Source organism: Pteronotus mesoamericanus, unplaced genomic scaffold (assembly GCF_021234165.1).
Source record: "Pteronotus mesoamericanus isolate MK-2021 breed Mesoamerican mustached bat unplaced genomic scaffold, CSHL_Meso_final contig_164, whole genome shotgun sequence".
Taxonomy (NCBI): Eukaryota; Metazoa; Chordata; class Mammalia; order Chiroptera; family Mormoopidae; genus Pteronotus; species Pteronotus mesoamericanus.
In genome coordinates this window covers 14,936,073-14,958,980 of record NW_026555065.1, presented here as the reverse complement: position 1 = coordinate 14,958,980, position 22,908 = coordinate 14,936,073, and the positions used below count along the sequence as shown (strand labels likewise).

The 22,908-nt window shown below is 41.7% G+C and overlaps 1 protein-coding gene across 2 annotated transcripts in view; it reads left to right on the top strand.

The window, feature by feature from the left end:
- Positions 1 to 22,908, top strand: part of TMOD2 (tropomodulin 2) — a 50,611-nt gene that overhangs the window by 10,382 nt on the left and 17,321 nt on the right. For both annotated transcript variants that reach the window (XM_054565426.1, XM_054565425.1), the window contains exons 2-7: positions 1,821 to 2,017; positions 4,207 to 4,363; positions 8,926 to 9,048; positions 11,954 to 12,040; positions 20,033 to 20,163; positions 21,735 to 21,842. In XM_054565426.1, coding sequence (XP_054421401.1) covers positions 1,892 to 2,017; positions 4,207 to 4,363; positions 8,926 to 9,048; positions 11,954 to 12,040; positions 20,033 to 20,163; positions 21,735 to 21,842 — 732 coding nt within the window. In that variant the 5' untranslated portion in view covers positions 1,821 to 1,891. The remainder of the gene's footprint in view (positions 1 to 1,820; positions 2,018 to 4,206; positions 4,364 to 8,925; positions 9,049 to 11,953; positions 12,041 to 20,032; positions 20,164 to 21,734; positions 21,843 to 22,908) is intronic.

Genomic DNA, 22,908 nt, shown 5'->3' with positions numbered 1-22,908 from the left:
TGTCAATGGTTATTGTAGGACCATCAGTTATAAGAAGTATCAATTTCAGGATGTTAAATGTGGGAAACCATGCATCTTAAATCTGTTAGGTAGCGTACTTCTACCAATTTATTCACTTGATGGCTAAGAGCCCAGCAGATTGAGATCCTTGTCCAGAGCTACAATAAATTGGCGGTTGCTGCGACCAGAACAAAGTGTATAAGATACAGTTGGTTTCTCTGACTTTAGTGGGGTGGGTCTTGTTTTGTTTTTACTGAAATAAAGCAATTGAAGCTAAAAGAAGGTGGGCTGATGAAAAGGAGAGTTACATTATATGAGAAAATGACACCTAAATAGAAAACCACAGCTTGAATATGGTGAGCAGTTGAATTAATAAGGAGAAAGGAACAACATTCTTTCCCTGCCAACCCATTTTTCATTCTTACTGTTTGAGTTATCTTATTAAAAACAAGGCTTCTCAGATCATTTCTCTGAAAATTTGTAGTGGCTCTTTATCTTCCAACAGAGTAAGTTTCCAGTTTCCAAGACAAGGCATATAGGGAAGGCCCTTGACAGATGTCTTCCTTGTCTTTAGTTTCTTCCTCTCCCTACCCTGCAACCCTCCCCTCTAGAAACACCAAGCTCTCGCCAACTCATCTTGTACTTTCTTTGTGCCTCTGTTTCTGTTGTTCCTTTTTCCCAAGAATAACCCTTCCCCACTCATGTCTACCTTATGACCTCCTCCTTCAAGTCTCAAACTCAACCTCTTTTTCACAGTGGCCCCTCAAGTCCTAGACCCCTTATCCAATAATTATTTCCGCATGTGTTTTAAACCTACTTTATACATTATTTCCGTTATAACACTTATTAAGCGGTATTATCCTATTTGTCCGTCTCACCGAGCTATGATCTCGTTGTTTATCTTTGCATTCCTATTTCCTAGAACTGATTGCCTTGAAAGATCTGACTAATACTAATACCACCTAAGGAGAAACAGAATAGGCTGAGCACATTGTTATTTCCTGAGTACAATATTATCTTTCTAGGGACTACCTGTAAAGTCCTCTGTAAAAAAAAAGAAGGGATTGAGTAAAAACCTCACTGTGAGTGGAAGTTTAGGGGTGAGGTGGTATAAGAGGTGGGGATGGAAAGGAGAATGGACTAGGGGTGTAAAGACTTAAGCAGGATGGCCCAGGAAACAGAGGAAATGTGACTAAAAAGAGAACGGGAGAGGAGGAAAGAAGAAGAGAGAAGTGGAGAGACCATGCTATAGCCGGGATTTTAGAATCTTAACTTAGTTTAATGGCAGGGGAGTTACTAGACAATGCTTTCTCACATGGACGTTCAAACTCTCTTTCCTGAATGAATCCCATTTTGTATTCTTCACATCACTCTGTCTCTGAAAAGACACAAGTGTGCTTCTCACAACTGCCTTACAATTAGCGCATTGTTCTTCACTGTTTTCTGTGGAAAGCTGGAGGAGGCAGAATAGTGTGGTGGAAAAGCACTCACTACCCTGGGAATCAGAAGGCCTGGCACATCCCAGCTCTTGAAGCCTCAAGCAGGGTCCTTAGCTACCCTTCATCTCAGAATCTTTATCTGTAAAATGGATTATTAATGTTTCTCCAGGCTTTCTTTCCAGGTTGTTGTGAAGATCTAGTACGTAAAATAATATATCTGAAAACATTTTGTAAGTGGTCCTCTGGCTCTGCAAATGAAGGTAGTGTTACCTTTTTTTTTTTGTTGAATTAATCATCCAATAGAGAGACTCCCATTGCCCCTGTCTCCTGTTAATAAGTCCTGTTTATAGAAAGGAGATAACAGTGTTTCTTTCTTATTAGGAGTATTCTGAAGTCTCAGGAAGCTGGTCCGTTAAATGTTCATGGCCCATGAGGAAGGCATATGAGAAACCATGGCTCTCCCTTTTCAAAAAGAGTTGGAGAAATACAAGAACATTGATGAAGACGAGCTTCTTGGCAAACTCTCAGAAGAGGAACTGAAACACTTGGAAAATGTTCTTGATGACCTAGATCCCGAGGTTAGTGACCTGGAACTGAAGCAGCGTGGTTAGTGACAGTCTGGGATAAATGACAGGGCACGGTCCTTAAACAATAGAAATGCCCTAGCTTCACATGCAGATTTTGTGTTCTTCCCTGATTGGTTCTGAGTCACTTATTTTTACAAATTCATGGGGAACCTCAGTAATCACATCTTTAATAGGATATGGCAAGTGTATTTCTCAAAGTTTAATGTAAATAGGGAAAAAATAGATTCCTTTGGTTGACAAAAAACTAGTCTGACTTGGGGGAAAAGAAAGGAAAGAGAGAAAGAGAACAGAACTTGCCACATTCTTCTGTGAGTCACGCATTCTGCTGGGTACAAGAGCCCCAAGATAAATTGTATTATTACCATTTCATAAATGAGGGGACGAACTAGGAGAAGCAATTTACCTAAGATCCCATACTAGTAAATGTCAAAGATTTTATTTAAACCAAGTCTTTAACCCCAAAGACAGATCTTTTCTATATCTCATTTCTTTAAAATGTATAAATAACTTGAAATCTTTGGTAAGCCAGTAACAATAGGTAGATTAGAATAACAGTAACCATAATATCTAGCTCATTTAAGTGGAACTTCTACTATTTTTATGAGCTCTTAAAAAGCCAAGTATTGTGTTGGCCAAAAAGGCTGTTTAGTATTTTCCATAAAAATGAAAGACGCATTTTTCATTTTCATCAATAACTTTATTGATTTGGATAGCTTCAGTATGTTGGCTGTCTCCTGCTATTGCCTTCTGGTGGGTAGAGGCCAACGGTGCTGTTAACATCTTCCAATGCATAAGACAGCTGCACACCAAAAAGTTATTTGGCTAAAATGTCAATAGTACCAAGAAACTTTGCAAACCGCTTTTAACATATTCAATTAGTCACAGCACCTTCTCCATATACTGCACAAACCCTTTTTCCCATTTCAGTTGCATTTTTACCTTTCTCGAAATAATAAAGCATAACATGCTGAAAATGTTGTGTATCTTATTGAAGATTTTAATATCTTCAATATTAAAATGACTGCACAAAAATTCACCAACTTTGATAAAGTTTTTTTTAATGCATGCTGATGTAACAGCTGTCACAATATAATCTAACAAAATTGTTTCAAATGAAGTTAAAGAAAACTAAGCAGTACTAGAGCCATTATATGGAAAAAATGTTAACGGACTTTTTGGCCAACCCAATAAATTATTATAGTGTTTGTTTAGCAAGCACTTTCTTCAGCCCTGCTGTTACTATCTTAAACTTAGAATCAGAGGCATCCAAAATTATGATTTTACTGTAAATAAAAATGGCACTAAAAATTATTTCTATGGTATTCTGATGTGCCAGATACTTTGGATATTGTATTTACTTTTAAAAATATAGGTATTCTATTTGTATTATTTCTTTATTTACTTTTTAATCCTCATCCGAGGACATGCATGTTGATCTTAGAGAGAGGGGAAGGGATGGAGAAAGAGGGAGAGAAACATCTATGCGGGAGAGAAACATCTATGCGAGAGAAAAACATCAATTGGTTGCCTCTGGTATGTCCCCTAACCAGGGATTGAGCCCATAGCTTAGGCATGTACCCTGACTGGGGATTGAACCTGTGGCCTTTTGGTTCACGGAACAACGCTCTAACCAACTGAGTCACGCCAACAAGGGCTGTTTGTATTTTTTTACGCTTAAGGAAGGAATCTCTAAGCGTTCAAGCAGGTATCAACATCCACCATAATATTCACTTTAAGTGCTTGGATGTTCCCCCAGGAGAGGGGTTAGAAATAAGAGTGTAGCAATATTGGCTCCTTTGTAGAATCTCCATATGCCTGCCTGGAAGCACCTTGGAGGCAGTTCTGGCCAAGCCTAAGTGAGATCTGTGAGGCTGTGAAGGGAGGCGGGCCTTTTGCCGTCACCTTTTAGAAGGCAGCTGCAGAAGCCCTAGAGGCCACCTAGAAGCCACCTGTGTTCTGCCTCCATTTGTCAGGAGCCCTCCTCTCAGCGCAGGATATTAGAGCAAGTAGGGCGTCAGAGATATGCCAGAGAACCCCACCCTCAGCTCACACCCACATCCCCACATCTCTGCACAGGTATCCTTCTCCATGCTTCCTCCATATACATCAGAGGAGGGGGGGATAACAAAGTATCAGTTGGGCAGACACCATCCTTCCGGCTCACACCTCTGTCTTATCAGAGTGCCCTGCTACCAGCTGGATTCCGACAGAAAGACCAGACCCAGAAAGCAGCCACCGGCCCATTTGATCGCGAGCATCTCCTCATGTATCTGGAGAAGGAGGCTTTAGAACAGAAAGACAGGGAAGACTTTGTGCCCTTCACTGGAGAAAAGAAAGGTAAGGACCACAGGTGTGGGGCAAAGGTACTCCTAATGTATCGTCATGGAAGGTCAAGCAAGGGAGCTGACCTGGGAAGGGGAAATAAGCCCATGAACTGGATTCGGTATTAAAAAGAATGAGGGCTGATGGATACATGTCAGTGTAGACATTTGTCCAGACCCACAGAATGTACACCACCAAGAGTGCACTCGAATGTGAACTGTAAGCTTTGAATGATAATAATGTCAATGTAGAGTCATTGATTGCAATGACTGTGCCACTTTGCTCTGGGATATTGATAGAGAAGGAGGTTGTCGATGTGGGTTCAAGGGGTACATAGGAACTCTTGGTACTTTTCTTCTCTGAACCTAAAAACTGCTCCCAGCCCTGGCTTCAACCATACCCTGGAAGGCTATGAATTCAATTCCCGGTCAGGGCACATACAGGTTGCAGGTTTGATCCCTGGTCGGGGAACGTGCAGGAGGCAACCAGTCAATGGTTTCTTTCTCACATCAATGTCAAATCAATAAACAAGTTTGAGTGAGGATTAAAATATAATAATAAATTTTAAAACTTCTCCCCAAAATAAACTTTATTAACTAAATAAAAAAGAATTATGGAGGCAAATTAAACGAATGCTTAGAGTGTGATGGTACTAGAGTTAGTTCTGTTAAAAAAAAATCTTAACTCGCAAAGAAAAAGTTTTGGAAGTGGGAAGTAGCATTGTGCCTCAAGGAGGATCCTGTGGGCGTGAGTGGTTTATCTCAGCCCCATGCCTCACCCGCGGCAGAAGTCTGCACCAGGTCTAGGCATCGGCTCTGTTTCTTTAGATGCTACCATTAGAGGTCAGTGCAGTCAGTCATTCATTCAGCCAGCATTTACCTCCTCTCTGCATAGCCAAGGGCCAGGTACTGGGACCCCAGTGAGGAACACCCTGCCCTGGGAAGGCTCTGAGGAGAAGTCCTGAGCTCTCTCCGTACCAGGAGCGAGCTCAGAATCAAGACAGGAAAACCCTCCTTAGCTCTCGACCCTGAACCCCTTTAAAGAAAGAGGGAATACCACTCGCCTGTCCAGGTTCTTCAGCTATAGACAGCAACTTGGGCCCATAGCTACTAATGAAATCATTGATAACCTCATGGCAACCACAGTCTTTTTAAAACACAAATCAGATCATGTCGCTTCCGTACTTAAAGCCCCAAATCCTTGCTGCTGTCCTCACAGCCCTGGGAGAGTTCACCGTGCCCCGCTCTCTGCATACCTTTCTTCGCTAAGCCTCAGCCCCAGTATCTTCATTCAGTTCCCCAAACCTGCCGAGCTCTTGTTCCATCTCAGGGTTTTCTTATGGACTCTTCCCTCTGACCCCCATCCCCATTATGTACATTCTAACTCTCAGCTTAAGTGTTGGGCCTCGGGCTTTCCCTGAACTCTCTGTCTAAAATAGTCCGCTTCTTTCCACGTTGGCACTCATTTATTACTTTCACAGCACTGTGACAGCGTTTATCCTTTTGTTTATTTTGGAGTTTTGTGTGCTTTCCACATCAGATTAAGATCTCCACAGTGGGGCTGTGTCTCTCTTGCATCCTGGCGCAGAAACTGACACAGGGGTGGCACTCGATAAATACAGATTCGAATGAATGCCATCTCTGAGCTTCTGTATCACGGCCGCGGGGGTAGGAACACAGCTCCCCCGCCGGCGTGAGTCCAGCAGCGCTGCCTTCGCGTACTCACCTTCCGGGCTCTCCTCTGAGCCATTCGGTGGCTTATGCACCATTGATCATGTCATTTAATTAAGAAAGTAAAGTTGAACAGTGACAAACTGGGCAAGTAACCAAGGATTGCCATAGAAATGGGGAGCTCTAACTATGGCAGTATAGATGCAATGGGGCTAATTTAATTGTGAAAAAAATAAATTACAACATCAAATTTCCAATAAAATTCCAGTTAACATCCAGTATTAGGGTAGTGACAGAACAGTAAGAAGAAAGCTGTTGTCTTCTGTTCCCCGAGTAGAGGTCTGAGCAGCAGCTCTGGTAAATTCCCTCTCCATCCAGGTTCATCTACAGAGGGTTCACGGGGGAGTTAGGAGGCAGGAGCAATAAATCTGAGTAGCAACTGGGGATACAAAAGGGGTATACAGCTGCACAGGTAGCTTAGGGAAAGCAACACCTGAGGAAAATGGGCAGAGAGCAAGTGTTCTGAGCAGAGCAGAAGGCTCGGGCTGAGGAGTCTGCAGGACCCCAGGAGGGACCGCGGCGGGTGCTCTCGCGTCAGGGGGAGGCTCTCAGAGGGCCGCAGGAGAGGGGCCTCCCAACCTCGGTTCTGAGCGCCGTGTGCCCTGGGCCCTCGGTTCCCAGGCTGCAGTTAACTCTGCGCTGTGGCTTTATTCACTGAGAACTTGTTATTTGGTCAGTCCCCAGGGAATGGATGTGCAGCAGCAGTTGTCCTGAGTACTGATAGTTGTGGGCCACCCGTGCAACTAGTGTTTAGAGTAATCTTAAACAGTACCAGGCATTAGGAACTTAGAAATCCTATTTTTGACTCTGTACCAAAGATCTGAGCCAAGAAATAAAATGCTTCAGGCTACAGATACTATGAAAATTAAGTCTGGATAAGTCCCCTGGTCTGAGTTGCTATTGATTAGTTGATTTTTTTTTCCCCCCTTTTCTGTCCTCTGGCCTCTGGCCATTCTCCTATTTTTGTTTCCCAGTGTGTTTTATTTCTTTCTGGCAACTATGGCAGCTTAACGATGGTCAGAGGTAGAGACCTGTGGCCAGGATACCTGAGCCTGACCACAAGGAGTAGGGCCTCTTTGGGGTGCCCAGTTCTGCCTGGCCCCTGTTTCCTTATCCAACCATTTGAAGATCTGGTGAACAATCAGAAGATATGCAGCCTCTGTAACCAGGGACGTGTCCTGGGGAGTTTTCATGAGGGAGAGGCACTGACTTTGGGTTTGACCTATTCCTTCCCCACGTGAGTGGAGAAGGCCAGACTAGCGAAGGAGACCTGGAAGAAACTTGGGCCCCAGCTGGCTGACGCTGTCTCTTCTACCCAAGGTGACAAAGAAGAGAAGAATTGGAGGGTTGAGTCTTTAGGGAACTCTAAAGATCGAAATGCCGGAGACCAATTTCAGAGATCATGCCAAGAAGTAAGAGAGAAACCAAGAATCCAAGCCAGGAGGAATTAGAAGGAGTATGAGCAGGTCTGGAGCGTTGCTGTGGTGGCCCTGGAGTGTCTTGGGTTCACCTGACAAGCCCATGTCGATGTGGGTGTGCTGGCCTGGTGGGAAGTTAGGGTCGGGAAATGTTCCGTCTTCCCAGCAATGTGATTATTAGTCCAGAGGTTTCGGTGGGGTGGGGTGGGGGTGTTGTAGATATCAGCATATGCAGACGTGAGTAGGGGCCAAAAAAAAAAAAAAATGCAATCCAATCAACGGGATGAAGAAGGAGGTGGTGGCAGAGGATGCATGTATGGGAAGCACAGCATGCCTCCTGCTCAGACCTCCACATCGCTGATTTTTTCTTTTAAATCAGGCTTACTTCCATATGCTCTAGAAAGGTGGCTGTGTTCCCAGGTCATTACCTGGTCAAGTGATCCTAGCTATAGCATCCTGCTGGTCTGCAACCGCAGCTGGTAAGAGTCCCTCAGTTTGTCCCTCAGGAATACCCAGGGCCATTTGGATGAATCTGGCCCAAATATTTGCAGGGTCCAAGATAAGAACACAAATAGAAGCCCATGTTCCATTTAAAAAAAAAAAATTAAAGTTAAACTATAAAAATATGCTATATTCTCATACAAATATATCTAGGCCAGTACTCTTGGACTTTCAAGAGTTCCACGCAGGGATGTCTGTCCTTCACTGCTAGGACCTCAGACACTCGATTTGACACCTCCACCTGCATATCCAAGCTTCATTCATACTCACCCACAGACAGCCTCCCCTAGCCTGGGGGTGTGCATCCCCTAGCACTGTGATCTCCTTTCCGGAGGTGGGCATGGAGAAGGGGTTCATGCAGGCCCTGGAAGAAGGCTTAGGGCTCTCCAGGCAAAGAATTCCACGGTCCTAGCTGCCTTGGGCGTGGTCTAGCAGGCGGCCTCTATTCCTGATGGGAATGTCCCTTTGTCCTTTGACTCTTCCCTAGGTGGGGCGGAAGCAGTGTGGGGGCGCGGGGTGGGGCGGGGGGAGCAGAGTGGTGCAGCCAAAGAAGACCAGAGTTGGGCCCTCCAAAGTGTGGAGTCCATGGCAGGGCCCCCCCTTGCCCAGGTCTAAGGTCAGTGCTGCTAATGGATGGGAGGGAGGAAGGGAAGCAAAAGCCATTTCTTTCTGTGTTTAAGGACTGTAGACTCTTTGGCTCTCAGTGTTGCAGAATACAGGATTCCTCCTCTGACCTTCCTTCTATTTGTGTGATTATTGATATTGATATTAACATCATCCCAGCAATTAAGGACTCCCAGGTGGATGTGCAATGGCTTAATGACTTGGCTTTTAATGGCCAGAGCTGCATTCTCTGGTGGGCCCACCTACCCTAAAATAAAGCAGCAGTACACAATGGTTTTTGTTTTTGTTTTTTTCTTATTTAAAGGGAGAGTCTTTATCCCCAAAGAAAAGCCTGTAGAAACTCATAAAGAAGAGAAGGTGACCCTTGACCCAGAACTGGAAGAAGCTTTGGCCAGTGCCTCCGACACTGAACTCTACGATCTCGCAGGTTAGTCCTCAGCCCAGGGTCCCTTTCCTGTTTGGCTCGGTGACCTTCAGCCAGCACCTATGGCAGTAGCCTTTAAGGTTCTTCGTAGCTACTGATTTTTATTGTAATACCTGGTTGACTTCAGCCTTTATGTAGCTCTAAGACTTGCCACAAGGGACTTAACCTCTGTGAGCAAACACTTGGCTATGTTTCAGCTGTAAACTGCCCCAATATAAGACCCACCCTACCACACTCAACAGCTTCTGTGAGAAATCCAAGAGAATAAAGGTGAAGGAGTGCTGAGAACTTACATGATAAAATGAGAGCCCTTATGCTTTCTAAAGAGCTTCCGCATTTTGCACTTTATCATCACAAAATTTCCATGAAGTTCTTGTTCTTCCCCAGACGCTGTTCCATTTTGATCCCCACTAAGAGGTGTGTTAAACCTGACTATGGAACAGGCATGATTTAGTATTATGTTTGCCCAGTACAGTAAGTCCACATGCAGCCTAACCTTTTTTCTAGTTTCCTAACCATAGCAACACTATAATGATGATTGGTATTATTATTTGAATTGATTATATGTGCAGATAGAAAAAGCCCAAAAAGTACAAAAGACTACGTGAAAGTCTCTCACCCTAGTTACATAAGCCCCCTCCCATTTCTTGTATATCCAATGAGAAGGATTTCATGCATATACCAGCATATTTGTGTATTAATGGAATGCGCCATTTTCCCAAATGGGATGTAAATGTAGATTATTAGGGTATCACAGGAGAGAGGTGCTTTAAAAACATTCCACAGCTTTAGCAAGAATTCCCACATTTTTATTCCATAGGAAGATGCATTGTTATAATCTCCTTCCTCCCAGAAGAACCAGCTATGCCTTATCCTAATAGCATGCAAACCATTCCTGCTACATTTTCATTCCTTCTGTGATGTCAGTACTCTGTATTAAATTCACATATTTGAACCCCCCTCAGAAGTCACTGCAGCAGTTTCTGGGCCTCTCAGTTAGGAAGGTACTCAGCAGCGGCCAGTCTGCTCGGCTCCATGGCTGCTGTGGAGCGATCCTGCCTTGCCTTCGGTTCCTCCTGAGCATTGCCTCCTGGTCTCTGCGGGAATTGCCCAAAGGGAGAATGCGGGGCTGGGGCTCCATTCCCAGGAAACGCTTAAGAAGGAAGAAAGAGATAAACCACTGGGGGATAATCCCACAAGAAAACTGTCTTGGTCATTTTACTTAGCCTCCCTTCCTTAGCAAGTGCCCCCTCAGCGCTCAGGAGGAAGCCCAGTTAGGGTGGGCGCCCCATCTTCTCTAGGATTGCGCCCTCCTGGCAGAGGTCGAGCAGCTCCTGAGTGAGCGGGCTGCGGGCCTTGGAAAGAGTGTCAGCGCCCTGCCCCTGTTGGTGCAGCAGACCCAGCCCAGAGCGGAAAGAGGGCTGGTTCACTGACAGCAGCAGTTGACCTCCAAGAGAGCAGCTCCCACCGTGGTTGCGTTTCAGTGTGGTCCCCACCCAAACCGGTCTCATTTTCAGCTCTCCTGGTCTAGAGATTTGATCTTGTTACTGCGCATAACAGCATTCAGATTGGGGCCAGGCAGTGAGGATCGATTATGAGCCAGGTCCACAGGAAACAGATAAAACAAAAATTAAAACTCGGCAATGGAAGCCAAATTATAATTAGAAGTTATTAGTGAGTATGGGGCCAGAGCAAGATGTGTGTTTGGGATGGCCTCAGTGGCCTGTCCTTATGAAATAGGGCATTTTCTCCCTAGACAATGCCAGGAACACAGCGACAAATTCTTATTTACTAACTAGAATTTGTAAAGCACTTAGAACAGTGCCTGACATGTAGGAAGTCATTTAATCTTTGTAGTAGATAAAATACAAGCACGATCCCAATTTCCAGATGGGAAAACTGAGGTTCAGAGGTGTTTAGTAACTTCTCAAGTCACACAGGTAGCACTGACAGGATTCAAACTCTGGCTGACTGCGCCCGGGTGCCCCTGGGAATCCCCAGACTTGCTGGCTCTAAACATTTGCTCTTTCTTGTGCTGTGCTGGCCACCCCCTGCCTTCCAATATGTAGATTTCAGTAGCGTGACACCTGTTAACAGACTACCTACTGAGGAATCCTTCACCAGGTGGCCACCTGTAATTTTATTAGCAAAGGGAAAGCTGGGTGTGCAGCTGCGGCTTCAGCCCGCCTGGTGTGCGTGCTCCCCGAGTGCTGTTTCTCACGTACTGTGCTGCCTCCTGGTGCAAGTTCCGTGTAATACAGGAGACTCAGAATCTGAGCGTGCTTATCGGACCTCCTATTGCTGGCACCTCTTTTATTTCCCACCCTGGGATGCTCTAGACAGGGAAAGGGCGACTTCTTTTGGTGAGACTTACATTGAAAGATTTATGATCCTTCTGCTCTTTGCCACTGGAAAAATATATGCCATCATCTCTATGATATTAGAGCTTAAAATATCCTTAGACTAAGTCCTCCCCTCACATATTACAGGTGAGAAAGCTGAAGAGTTTAATCTACTTTACTGGAGGTCTCAGCAGATTTTCAGTAATTTGGGGCCATAACTGGACCACTGCCTCTCAGATCCTAAATAATGTCACAGGTAAAGATGGAGAAGGCCTGTGAAGATTGCCAGTGGTCTTGGGAGGAAGGCTCTTCATATTATATGTGTGTGTATCTATACATATATATGAGCTTATTTAACACTATATGTGTATATATAGGAACTTATTTAACGCTATATATCAGCTTATTTAAATATTGTGTGTGTGTGTGTTTCAGCTTATTTAACATTATACATGTACCACACACTATGCAAGGGAAGGGGAGATCTAGAGACTTATTAACAACATGGATATCCTAACATTCTTTCCCAAACCTAATGTTTATTTACTGATTTTCTTTGCTTTCAGCTGTTCTTGGAGTACACAATTTGCTCAACAATCCAAAGTTTGATGAAGAAACATCCAACTCTAAAGGTGGCAAAGGGCCTGTGAGAAGTAAGTTGATGTGGAATCTGTGGTTCTGAGACTTGGGAGCCTCCAGGTCTGCTGGGAGGAGAGAGACCAGGCCTCCCAGTGAATCCAGACTTCTGTCTTGCAGGCTTTGAAGGTGGCTTTTGTCAGTTCACCAAGGATCACTGAGCTCGGGGCAGTCAAACCAGAATAGAGTAGCTGATAATGAGAGCTCTGTCTGGCAGTGTAACTAGTAACAATCAGTTGTTTTGTCCAAAACACAGTCTTTTGGTAGGTCCCTTCAGTCAAAAGATAAAATTGCTGATAGAAAGGTTGCATAGTCCACACAGAATGCAAACAGAGTTTCATGTTCCTAAAGATGTTTTAATCAACCGTAGTATCTTAGATAAATTCCTTTCTCTATTTCTGTGTCTTTTTGTCTCAATAATGGATTCTTGTCATTAGAATTTGAATACCAACTTCCCCCAGGGAGCATGAAAGACACATTGGCGTGGATTTGCTGGCGCAGAAAGTGCCAGACCACTGCCTTCCCAGCAGCGTTTGCTGGAGAAGTAGAGGAGTGGCCTTCGTTAGGCTCTCCACTTCTCAGCAGTCATCTTTCAGATACCTGCTATGTGTCAGGGGTGTGCTAGGCTTAGGTGCAAAGATGAAAGATCGTCACTGCCCCAAAGAGCTTGTCTGCCTGTAGTAGGGACGGACCAGTAATGAAGTAATTTTTGGTTACAGTGTGATCCAGTTGCTGTGAAAATGCACTGCAGAGTACAGCTTTTCTGAGATTAGTCATATTTTATTCTCTTTGATGAAAACTTGGAAGATGCTTTCTAGTCTCAGCAGCATATTTATAAATCATCATTTATATGGGATAATTTACCCAGACAAGGAGCAATATTTTTATCTGTATTGCCTACAGATAAAAAATGTTCATGATTGTTAATTTCAACATCAGAGGGTAACATTCTGACATGTTTGCCATTAGAAGTCTGGTACATAACCTTCTTGGATTTTATACATATATATACATATCATTAACTTTTTGAAAAAGGAAGGAAGATAGTAAGAGCCATAAAGAAACATTGATGTGTGAGAGAAGGTGCCTCTCAGACACCCCCAAGCAGGACCTGGGACCTGGCCTGCAACGCAGGCATGTGCTCTGACTGGGAATTGAACTGGAGACCTTTCAGTTTGTGGGACGACACCCAACACACTGAGCCATAGCAGTCAGAGCCATATCATTAACTTAAAAAAAAAACAAACCACTATTTTTGCCCTGGTCGGGTGGCTCAGTTGGTTAGAGCAATTGTCCCACACTCCAAAAGGTTTAGAGTTTGATCCTCAGTCAGGGCATGGAAGGAAGACGACTAATCAGTGTTTCTCTCTCTCTGCTCCCCTTCCTCTCTCTTTAAAATCAATAAATATATCCTCAGGTGAGGATTTTTTAAAAAACATTTTTTAGAGCAGTTTTAGTCTTACAACAAAACGAAGAGAAAGTCACAGGGATACATTATATCCCCCCCCCCCCCCCCCCCCCCCGCCCCTGCCCTTCCACATGGATCGCCTTCCCCATTATCAACTACCTGCAACAGATAGTTACATTTGTTACAACTGATAAACCTACACTGACACAGCATTATCATCCAAAGTCCATAGTTTACATTAGGGTTCATTCTTTTTTGTTCTTTATGAAAGATATTTTTACAGTTACTCTATTACAGTTGTCTCAGTTTTTCCCCCTTCACCCCCCCCCGCCCCTCCCAGCCCCCACTCCCCACAGTCAGTCCCCTCACTGTCGTCCCAGGTCCCTGAGTCACTCGTACATGCTCTTTAACTAGTCCCTACGCCTTCTTTCCACCATTGTCCCCAACCTCCCTCCCCTCTGGTCGCTGTCAGTCTGTTCCGTGTTTCCATGCCTCTGGTTTTATTGTGTTCATTAGTTTATGTTGTTCATTAGATTCCTCTTACGGGTGAGATCATATGGTATTTGTCTTTCACTGCCTGGCTTATTTTGTTTAGCTTAATGCTCTACAGCTCCATCCATGCTGTCACAAAGAATAGTAGCTCTTTCTTTCTTTCTGCTGCATAGTATTCCATTGTGTAAATGTTCCACAGTTTTTTGACTTACTAATCTACTGATGGGCATTTAGGCTGTTTCCAGCACTTGGCTATTTTAAATAGCGCTGCAATGAACGTAGGGGTGCATAAGTTCTTTTTAATTGGTGTTTCAGAATTCTTAGGGTATAATCCCAGCTGCAGAATCACTGGGTCAAAAGGCAGTTCCTTTTTTTAGTTTTTTTAGGAAATTCCATAGTTATCCACAGTGGCTGCACAAGTCTGCATTCCCACCAGCAGTGTTCTAGGGTTCCCTCTTCTCCACATCCTCGCCAGGACTTGTTTGTAGATTTATTAATGATGGTCATTCTAACCAATGTGAGGTGATAGCTCATTGTGGTTTTAATTTGTATCTCTCTGATGACTAGTGATGTTGAGCATCTTTTCATGTGTCTCTGGGCCCTCTACATGTCCTCCTTGGAGAAGTGTCTATTCAGGTCCTTTGCCCATTTTTTTAATTGGATTGTTTGTCTTCCTGGAGTGGAGTTGTATGAAATCTTTATATTATTTTGGAGATCAAACTCTTGTCTGATGTATGATTGGCAAATATGTTCTCCCATACAGTCAAGTCCCTTTTCATTTTGATGATGGTTTCGTTAGCCATGCAGAAGCTTTTTAATTTGATATAGTCCCATTTGTTTATTCTTTCCTTTATATCCCTTGCCCTAGGAGATATATCAGTGAAGATATTGCTGCATGGGATGTCTGAAATTTTACTGCCTATGGTTTCCTCTAGGACTTTTATGGTGTCACGACTTACATTTAAGTCTTTTATGCATTTTGAGTTTATTCTAGTGTGTGGTGTAAGTTGGGGGTCTGGTTTCATTTCTTTTGGATGTACCAGTCCAGTTCTCCTATCACCATTTATTGAAGAGGCTATTTTTACTCCATTGTATCCTTTTGTCAAATATTAATTGACCATAGAGACATGGATTTACTTCTGGGCTCTCTATTTTTTTTCCAGTGATCTATGTGTCTGTTCTTATGCTAGTACCAGACTCTTTTGATTATACTGGCCTTGTTGTATAGTTTGATATCAGGGGTTGTGATCCCTCCTACTTTGTTCTTCTTCCTCAAGATTGCTGAGGTTATTCGAGGTCTTTGTTCCATATAAATTTTTGAAGTATTTGTTCTAGATCTGTGAAATATGCTATTGGTATTTTAATAGGAATTGTGTTGAATCTATAGATTGCTTTAGGTAGTATGGACATTTTAATGATGTTAATTATTCCAGTTCATGAACACAATATATGCTTCCATTTATCTGTATCTTCCTTAATTTTTTAAATCAGTTTCTATAGTTTTCCAAGTACAGGTATTTTACCTCCTTGGTTAAATTTATTCCTAATACTTTATTTTTCTTGTTACTGTATAACCCTCAAAATGATCTCCTTATCTATGATTCTCTTCCTGTTCTGGTTGTTTGCTTAGTTTGTTTTTTAGATTCAGTTTCTGATTGTTATGAATGTTGCCATTTTAGTGTTCATAGTTTTGATCTTTCTCTTACACATTTCTCTTAACATTTCATATAATAATGGCTTGGTGATGATGAACTCCTTTAGCTTTACCTTGTCTGGGAAGCACTTTATCTGCCCTCCCATTCTAAATGATAGCTTCGCTGAATAGAGTAATCTAGGTTGTAGATCCTTGCTTTTCATCACTCCGAATACTTCTTGCCAGTCCCTCCTTGCCTGCAATGTTTCTTTTGAGAAATAAGCTGACAGTCTTATGGGAACTCCTTTGTAGGTAGCTATCTGCTTTTCTCTTGCTGCTTTTAAGATTCTCTGTTTATCTTTAACCTTTGACATCTTAATTATGATGTGTCTTGGTCTGGTCCTCTTTGGGTCCAACTTGTTTGGGATTCTCTGTGCTTCCTGTACTTTTATGTCTATTTCCTTCATGAAATTAGGGAAATTCCCTTTCATTATTTTTTCAAATAAGTTTTCAATTTCTTACTCTTCTTCTTCCCCTTCTGGCACCCCTATGATTTGGATGTTGATACATTTAGAGATGTCCCCCCTGGAGGCTCCTTTTTCTACCCTCATTTTTTAAAAAATTATTTTCTTCTTGCTGTTCTAATTGAATGCCTTTTCTTCCTTATGTTCCAAATCATTGACCTAATTCTCGACTTCATCCACTCCACTGATGTTTCCCTGTAGACTTTTCTTTTTCTTCCTAATGCAACCTTCATTTCTTCCTGGCTCTTTTTTAAGCTGTTGCAGTACCCGATGCATTCTTTGAGCATCCTGATAACCAGTGTTTTGAACTCTGCAACTGATAGGTTGCTCATCTCCATTTCATTTTGTTCTTTTTCTGGAGTTTTGTTCTGTTCTTTCATTTGGGCCATATTTCTTTGTCTCCTCAATTTGAAAGCCTCCCTGCAATGTATCTATGTATTAGGTAGAGCTGCTTTAACTCCCTGTCTTTGTCACATGGCTTGTTGTAGAAAAGGCACCGGTAAATTGTGTGGGGCAGAGCCTCAGGTTATCGCCAGGGCGGAGCCACCCATTTTACCACTTTGTGGCTCTGTGTTCAGGAGGGCTTAGAGAGGGGACCGTGCTGCTGCCTGGCCTCTAGAGATTGCCTGGGAAGAAGCTGTCTCCTGGCCCTCGCTCTGTTGCCAGTCACTTCACTTTCTCCCCTTTTCCCTGTATGCCATTTTGCTCTTCCAGCTGTTTCTGAATTCCAGAGGGGGTGGGTCTGCGTAAGTTCTGAGACCTTGGCAGGCCCTTCAAGAGGAGTCTCCTGAAGACCTGCAGTTTCTTCCGCTGCCCCAATCCCCACTATTTTTACAGCCAAAAGTTATGGAGATTTATTTTCCTTGTGCTGGGCTGGGTGGTCTGGTCTGGAGCTGGGATCACTTGTTCCCGAGGTATCCCTCCTGATTTTCCTCCACCACACATGAGTGTGGGACCACCTGTTCCGCCACCTCTCTGCGCCACTCTGCACCTCTCCGTGCCTTTCTGTGTTTTCACCCCTCCTACCATCTGGATGAATGTGGCTTCTTTAAATCCTTGGTTGTCAGACTTCCACACAGCTCAGCTTTCTGGTGAATCTGGGTGATATTCGTTATGTAGCCTAGTTGTAATTTTTGCTGTAGTTGTGCACAGAGGTGAAGTATGTTTACCTACACCTCCATCTTGAGTGGAAGTCCTAGGGTTCATTCTTGATGGTGTACATTGTGTGGTTTTGAATAAATGTATAATGATATGTATCCTCCATTACAGTATCATAGTTGTACTGCCCTAAAATTCCTCTGTGTTCTGCTTATTCATTTCTCCTCCCCTCTAACCTTTGGCAACCACTGATCTTTTTCTGTCCCCGTAGTTCTGCCTTTCCCAGAATGTCATATAGTTAGAATCATACAGTATGTAGCCTATTCAGATTGGCTTCTTTCACTTACTAATATGTGTTCAAGGTTTCTCCATATCTTTTCATGGCTTGATAGCTCCTATCTTTGTAGTGCTGAATAATATTCCATTATCTGAATATGCCACGATTTATTTATTTATTCACCCTGGAATACACCTTAGTTCCTTCCAGGTTTTGGCAATTATGAACAAGTCTGTTATAAAAATTAATGTGAAGGTTTTTGTGTGGCCATAACTTTTCATTTCCTTTGAGTAAAGATCAAGGGGTATGATTGCTGGGTCTTATGGTCGTAAGAGTATGTTTAGTTTTTTAAGAATCCATGAAGCTGTCTTCCAAAGTGGCTATATTATTTTGCATTCTCGCCAGTAAAGAACGAGAGTTGCTGTTGCTCCATATCCCTGCCAACATCTGGTTTTGTCATTGTTCCAGATTTTGGCCACTGTAATAGGTGTAGTAGTATCTCATTTTAATTTGCATTTCCCTGAGGACATGTGATGTGGAGCATCTTCTCATATGCTTATTTGCCATTTGTATATCTTCTTTGGTGAAGTGCCTGTTAAGGTCTTTGGCCCATTTTATAATCAGGTTGTTTTCTTATTGTTGACTGTTAAAGAGTTCTTTGTATATTTTGGGTAACATTCCTTTATGATGTGTCTTTTGCAAATATTTTTTCCCAGTCTGTAGTTCACCTCCTCATTCTCTTGACACTATCTTCCACAGAGTAGGAACTTTTAATATATTTTAATGAAATCTAGCCTACCGAGTCTTTCATGGCTCATGCCTTTGTTGTTATATTTAAAAATTCATCGCCAAACCCAAAGTCATCTAGGTTTTTGCTTATGTTATCTTCTAGAAGTTTTATATTTTGACATTTTATATTTAGGTCTGTGATCCACTTTGAGTTAATTTTTGTAAAAGTGTAAGGTCTGTGTTAAGATTCATTTTTCTTGCATGTGGCTGCCCAGTTGTTACATCTTTTTTTCCATTGTATTGCCTTTGTTCCTTTGTCAGAGATCAGTTGACTATATTTATGTGGATCTATTTTGGGGTTCTGTTCTGTTCCACTGACTTTCACCAACATCATACTGTCCTTACTGTAGCTCTATAGAAAGTCTTGAAGTTGGGTAGTGCCAGTCCTCCAACTTTGTTCTTTTCTTGCAATATTGAATTGGCTAGTGTGGGTATTTTGCTTCTCCGTATAAACTTAGAATTAGTGTGTGGATCTCTACAAAATAACTTGCTGAGATTTTGATTGGGATTTCACTGAATCTAGAGGTCAAGCTGGTCAAGAACTGACATCTTGACAACATTGAATCTTCCTATCCATTAACATGGCCTGTCTCTCCATTTAGTACTTGTTTAACTTTTTTCAAGAGTTTTATAGTTTTCCTCATACTGATCTTATAAATGTCAGGTTTATACCTAAGTATTTTATTTTCCATTAATTTTTAAAAAAATATATGGTTCTCCTCTCTTACCAGTACCTATAGATTTGCCTGATTCTTTTAGAGACTAGATAACATCTTATTGTGTGATTATGCTGTAACTTACTTAACCATTTTCACACTGATGGACATTTTATCATGTTTTACTGTCATCAATAATATGTCAGTGAACATTTCTCAGTGTATATCTTTATGTATTCATGCTGATTTTTCTGAATTAGACTTAGATATAGCATTGTTATGTTACAGAGTTTCCACATTTTACATTTTGATAGGTGATGCCAGATTACTCTCCCCAAAAGCATGCACCAGTTTAAATTTCCCCCGCATTGTTGCCAACTATGAATGTTATGGTCTTTTACTTTTATTTGCTAATTAAATGGTATCTCATTTTTTTATTTCAGAGTTTAATCATTTTTATATTTTTAATTGGGTTACAGATTCCTCTGATCATATTACTTGTTCATTTTCAATTGGATTGTTTCATGGAGTTATAGGAGCTCTGTGTATATTGGAATGTTAACTCTTCATATTTTATTATGCGAGTATATAGACATTGCAAACATTTTATGTTAAATGCTTTTGCAAACCTTCCCATTTTTCTTTTCTATTTTACTTCTCTTCCAATATGTTCTTCAAAACTAACCCTCTATAATGGGTATCAGAGGAGGATGGGATAGAGCCAAAAACCAGAAAGTATTAAGGTTTGGAAATGAAGAGTTTCATAATTTCTTTTTTTGCGTATTAGATCCTGGGGTTGGTAATTACACTCTGAAAGCAGTGACTGCCCAGGGATTTTTTTGTTTTTTCAGGTCTGAGTTTGCTGTAGGGTCTCCTGCACTTTTGGCTCCATGCAGTGCCAGCTGCTGAGACTCCTTCTCACTGCAGCTGAGAAACATCAACCTTTGAAACGGTCACTCAGAGCTATACCATCCCCATGGTTGCTTAGTTGAGAATGATCTTGCTATCATTGAGAACAGAGTGTTATTAGAATCAATGCCTATGAAAGAAAGGTCACTTGGGAGAAAATCATCACTGATTTTAACAGGAGAGCCCTTACATTTTCTTTTTCAAATTAAAACTTGTGTCTCAGATGTGGTCAAAGGTGAAAAGGTCAAGCCTATATTTGAGGAACCACCCAACCCCACAAATGTGGAAGTAAGTCTGCAGCAGATGAAAGCCAATGATCCCAGTCTCCAAGAAGTCAATCTCAACAACATTAAGGTATTTCATTATGATTGTTGTCATGAATTAAGAAAACTTAATGGAGATTCCTGATTACCTGTTTGAAATCTTTTGAGTCACTAATTTTGAGGCAGGATATCCTATTCAAAAGAAGTGGGTTTTAAAAAGGAGTGATTTTTAGAATTCTTTGAAAACAGTTGCTGTGTTAAATATAGTGTACTAGTTATCTATTGCTGAATAGCAGCTTACTCCAAAACTTACAGACTTAAGAGGATAAACATTTATTATTTCACACAGTTTCTGAGTATCAGCAATCAGGGAGTGACTTAGCTGAGTAGTTGTGGCTCAGTTTCAAATGAGGCTGGAGTAAAGCTTTCAGCCAGGGTTGCAGTCATCTTAAAGGCCTGGCTGGGGCAGGAGGAACTGCTTCCAAGATGGTGCACTCATGTGGCTGTTGACAGGAAGCCACAGTTTCTTAGCACACAGTCCTCTCCTCCTCTCCATAGGGCAGCCTGAGTGTTCTCACATCGTGACAGCTGGCTTCCCCCAAAGTGAGTGAGCAAAGAGAAGGAGAACAGGCAGGAGGCTACAATGCATTTTATGACTTATTCTTTGAGGTCACACATTGTGATTTCCACTTTATTCTATTTGTCAATGGGTCATGTCACTCTCGAATAGAGGGGTGGGGGGGTGTGTGAGAGAGAGAGAGAACATTGTCTGACATCCATTTCATTTCTTCTTGGGCCAATTTCTAGCATTTAATACTAATAACTGACTTTTACTGAGTACTCACTGTGTACCAGATATTTTGCTAAATACTTGAAATTCATTATCTCATTTAGTCCTGAGAGGGACTTGAAGAGGCTAAGGTGCTTGCAGTCACAGAACTAGTCTATAGCACAAGTAGGACTCACGTCAGCCTCTAGCTCTGCCCCATAGTGTCTGCCTCCCCCAGGGTCTGACCCCAGGGGTCAGTACTGTGCTAAATTCTATAGAAGGGGGAGTATGATTCATTTTTTTTATTCTGAAGAACTTATTATTAGGAGAAAAAACACTAAACAAATAATTAAAGCACAACGTGGTAAGCCCCCAAATGTTATGGAACTGCAGGTAAGGAAAACTTTGATCCTGCCTATGAGAGCCAATAAACAAAGAAGGTGATATGTTAGCTGGGTCTTAAAAGAAGAGTAGGAATTAATCAGAGAAAGGACAAAGAAGTTTCCAGGCAAAGGGAAAAGCGTATCTGAAAGTATGGAGGAGAGAAAGACCATGATATACTTTTTAAAATAGCAAGTAGTTCATTCTGGTTAGGCTATAGAGAATGAAAGAGAAGAGGGGAATATGGTATGTGCATAATTTCTTGGTTAATAAACAAAAAGGTGATGCCAGAATGTCATGTTGTGTTACATTGCCTTACGGGACACTTTAAGTGTTGCAGCTGGCCAGGGATGGCTTGGTTTGCTGGAAGATGGATGATAAATGTATTTCAAAGAGGATATCATGCAATTAGTCACCTAAATATATAAACTACTTAAAGTCTGTGGGTCCTTAGCTTGGTGTAATGGTGCTGCTGATTGGTTTACAAACTATCTGTATCTCCCCCATCTTAGAACATTCCAATTCCAACCCTGAAGGAATTTGCAAAAGCTTTGGAGACCAACACTCATGTAAAGAAGTTCAGCCTGGCTGCGACCCGCAGCAATGACCCTGTGGCAATTGTGAGTAAAATTCTTAGAAATATAACATGAAAAGATTAAATTCATTAGAAGTTCTTTAATTTGTTTTATTAATAACTTTTAGATCTGGTAAATTTATTTTCTACAGTTAATAAAATTAGTTATAATGAACAATAAAACAGAACCCAGTGTTAAGCACTTTGACTTAAGTAGAATTTTGTTAGCAATACACTTTTAGGAGAAAGAAACAGGATTAGGTTAGGCATTTAGCTAAATATATATTTGGATTTTGTTCTGGGCTTAGTACAAATTTTCTAAACTTTTGCATCTGTAGTAACATTCTGTCACAATCAATGGATAGTATAAGACCCCAAATCCTACAGGAACTTGGCACGTATAAAAATATTAAAGTAACCCTGACCATTGTTGCTCAGTAGGTCGGGCATCGTCCTGCCAAGTGACAGGTCCCCAGTTCAGTTCCTAGTCAGGGCACGTGCCTAGGTTGCAGGTCCCCAGTCTGGGCACATAGTATGAGGGGCAACCAATCGATGTTTCTCTCCCTTTCTTCCTCCCTTTCCCTCACTTTAAAAAAAATAAAATCTTAAAAAAATAATAATAAAGTAACATGTCTTTTGGAAGATCTAAAATACCATAAAAACACAGTATGAAAGTTATGGTGCTGGCACAGGGCAGATGTCTGGAAAAACATTTGTTAAATCGAAGAATGAGTGTGCCCTCCAACATCTCAACAATAAAGAATATTTCCATGATTACATAAGCACTCATGTAAAAGAGAGGCTAAGCTACAACATTGATGTTTTTATCAGCAATTATTACATATCTAAATTTGTAAGTTGAAAGTATTGAATTTGAAACCTATCATTAAATTAGAAGAAGAGTACAAGTAGATCATGGATAAGGTGAAATTAACAATCTAAGGATTCTTTTTATATATGATTTTGTATAATCTCTGCCTTTTAAAAGATTTGTTTTCAATGAAGCAATAATAGTCACAATGCACTTTGTATGTAAGTGACTAAAGGGAGAAATAAGTGATTTGTCACTCCTATTTAATACATTATTTAGAGTAAAATGGCAGGGATGGGAT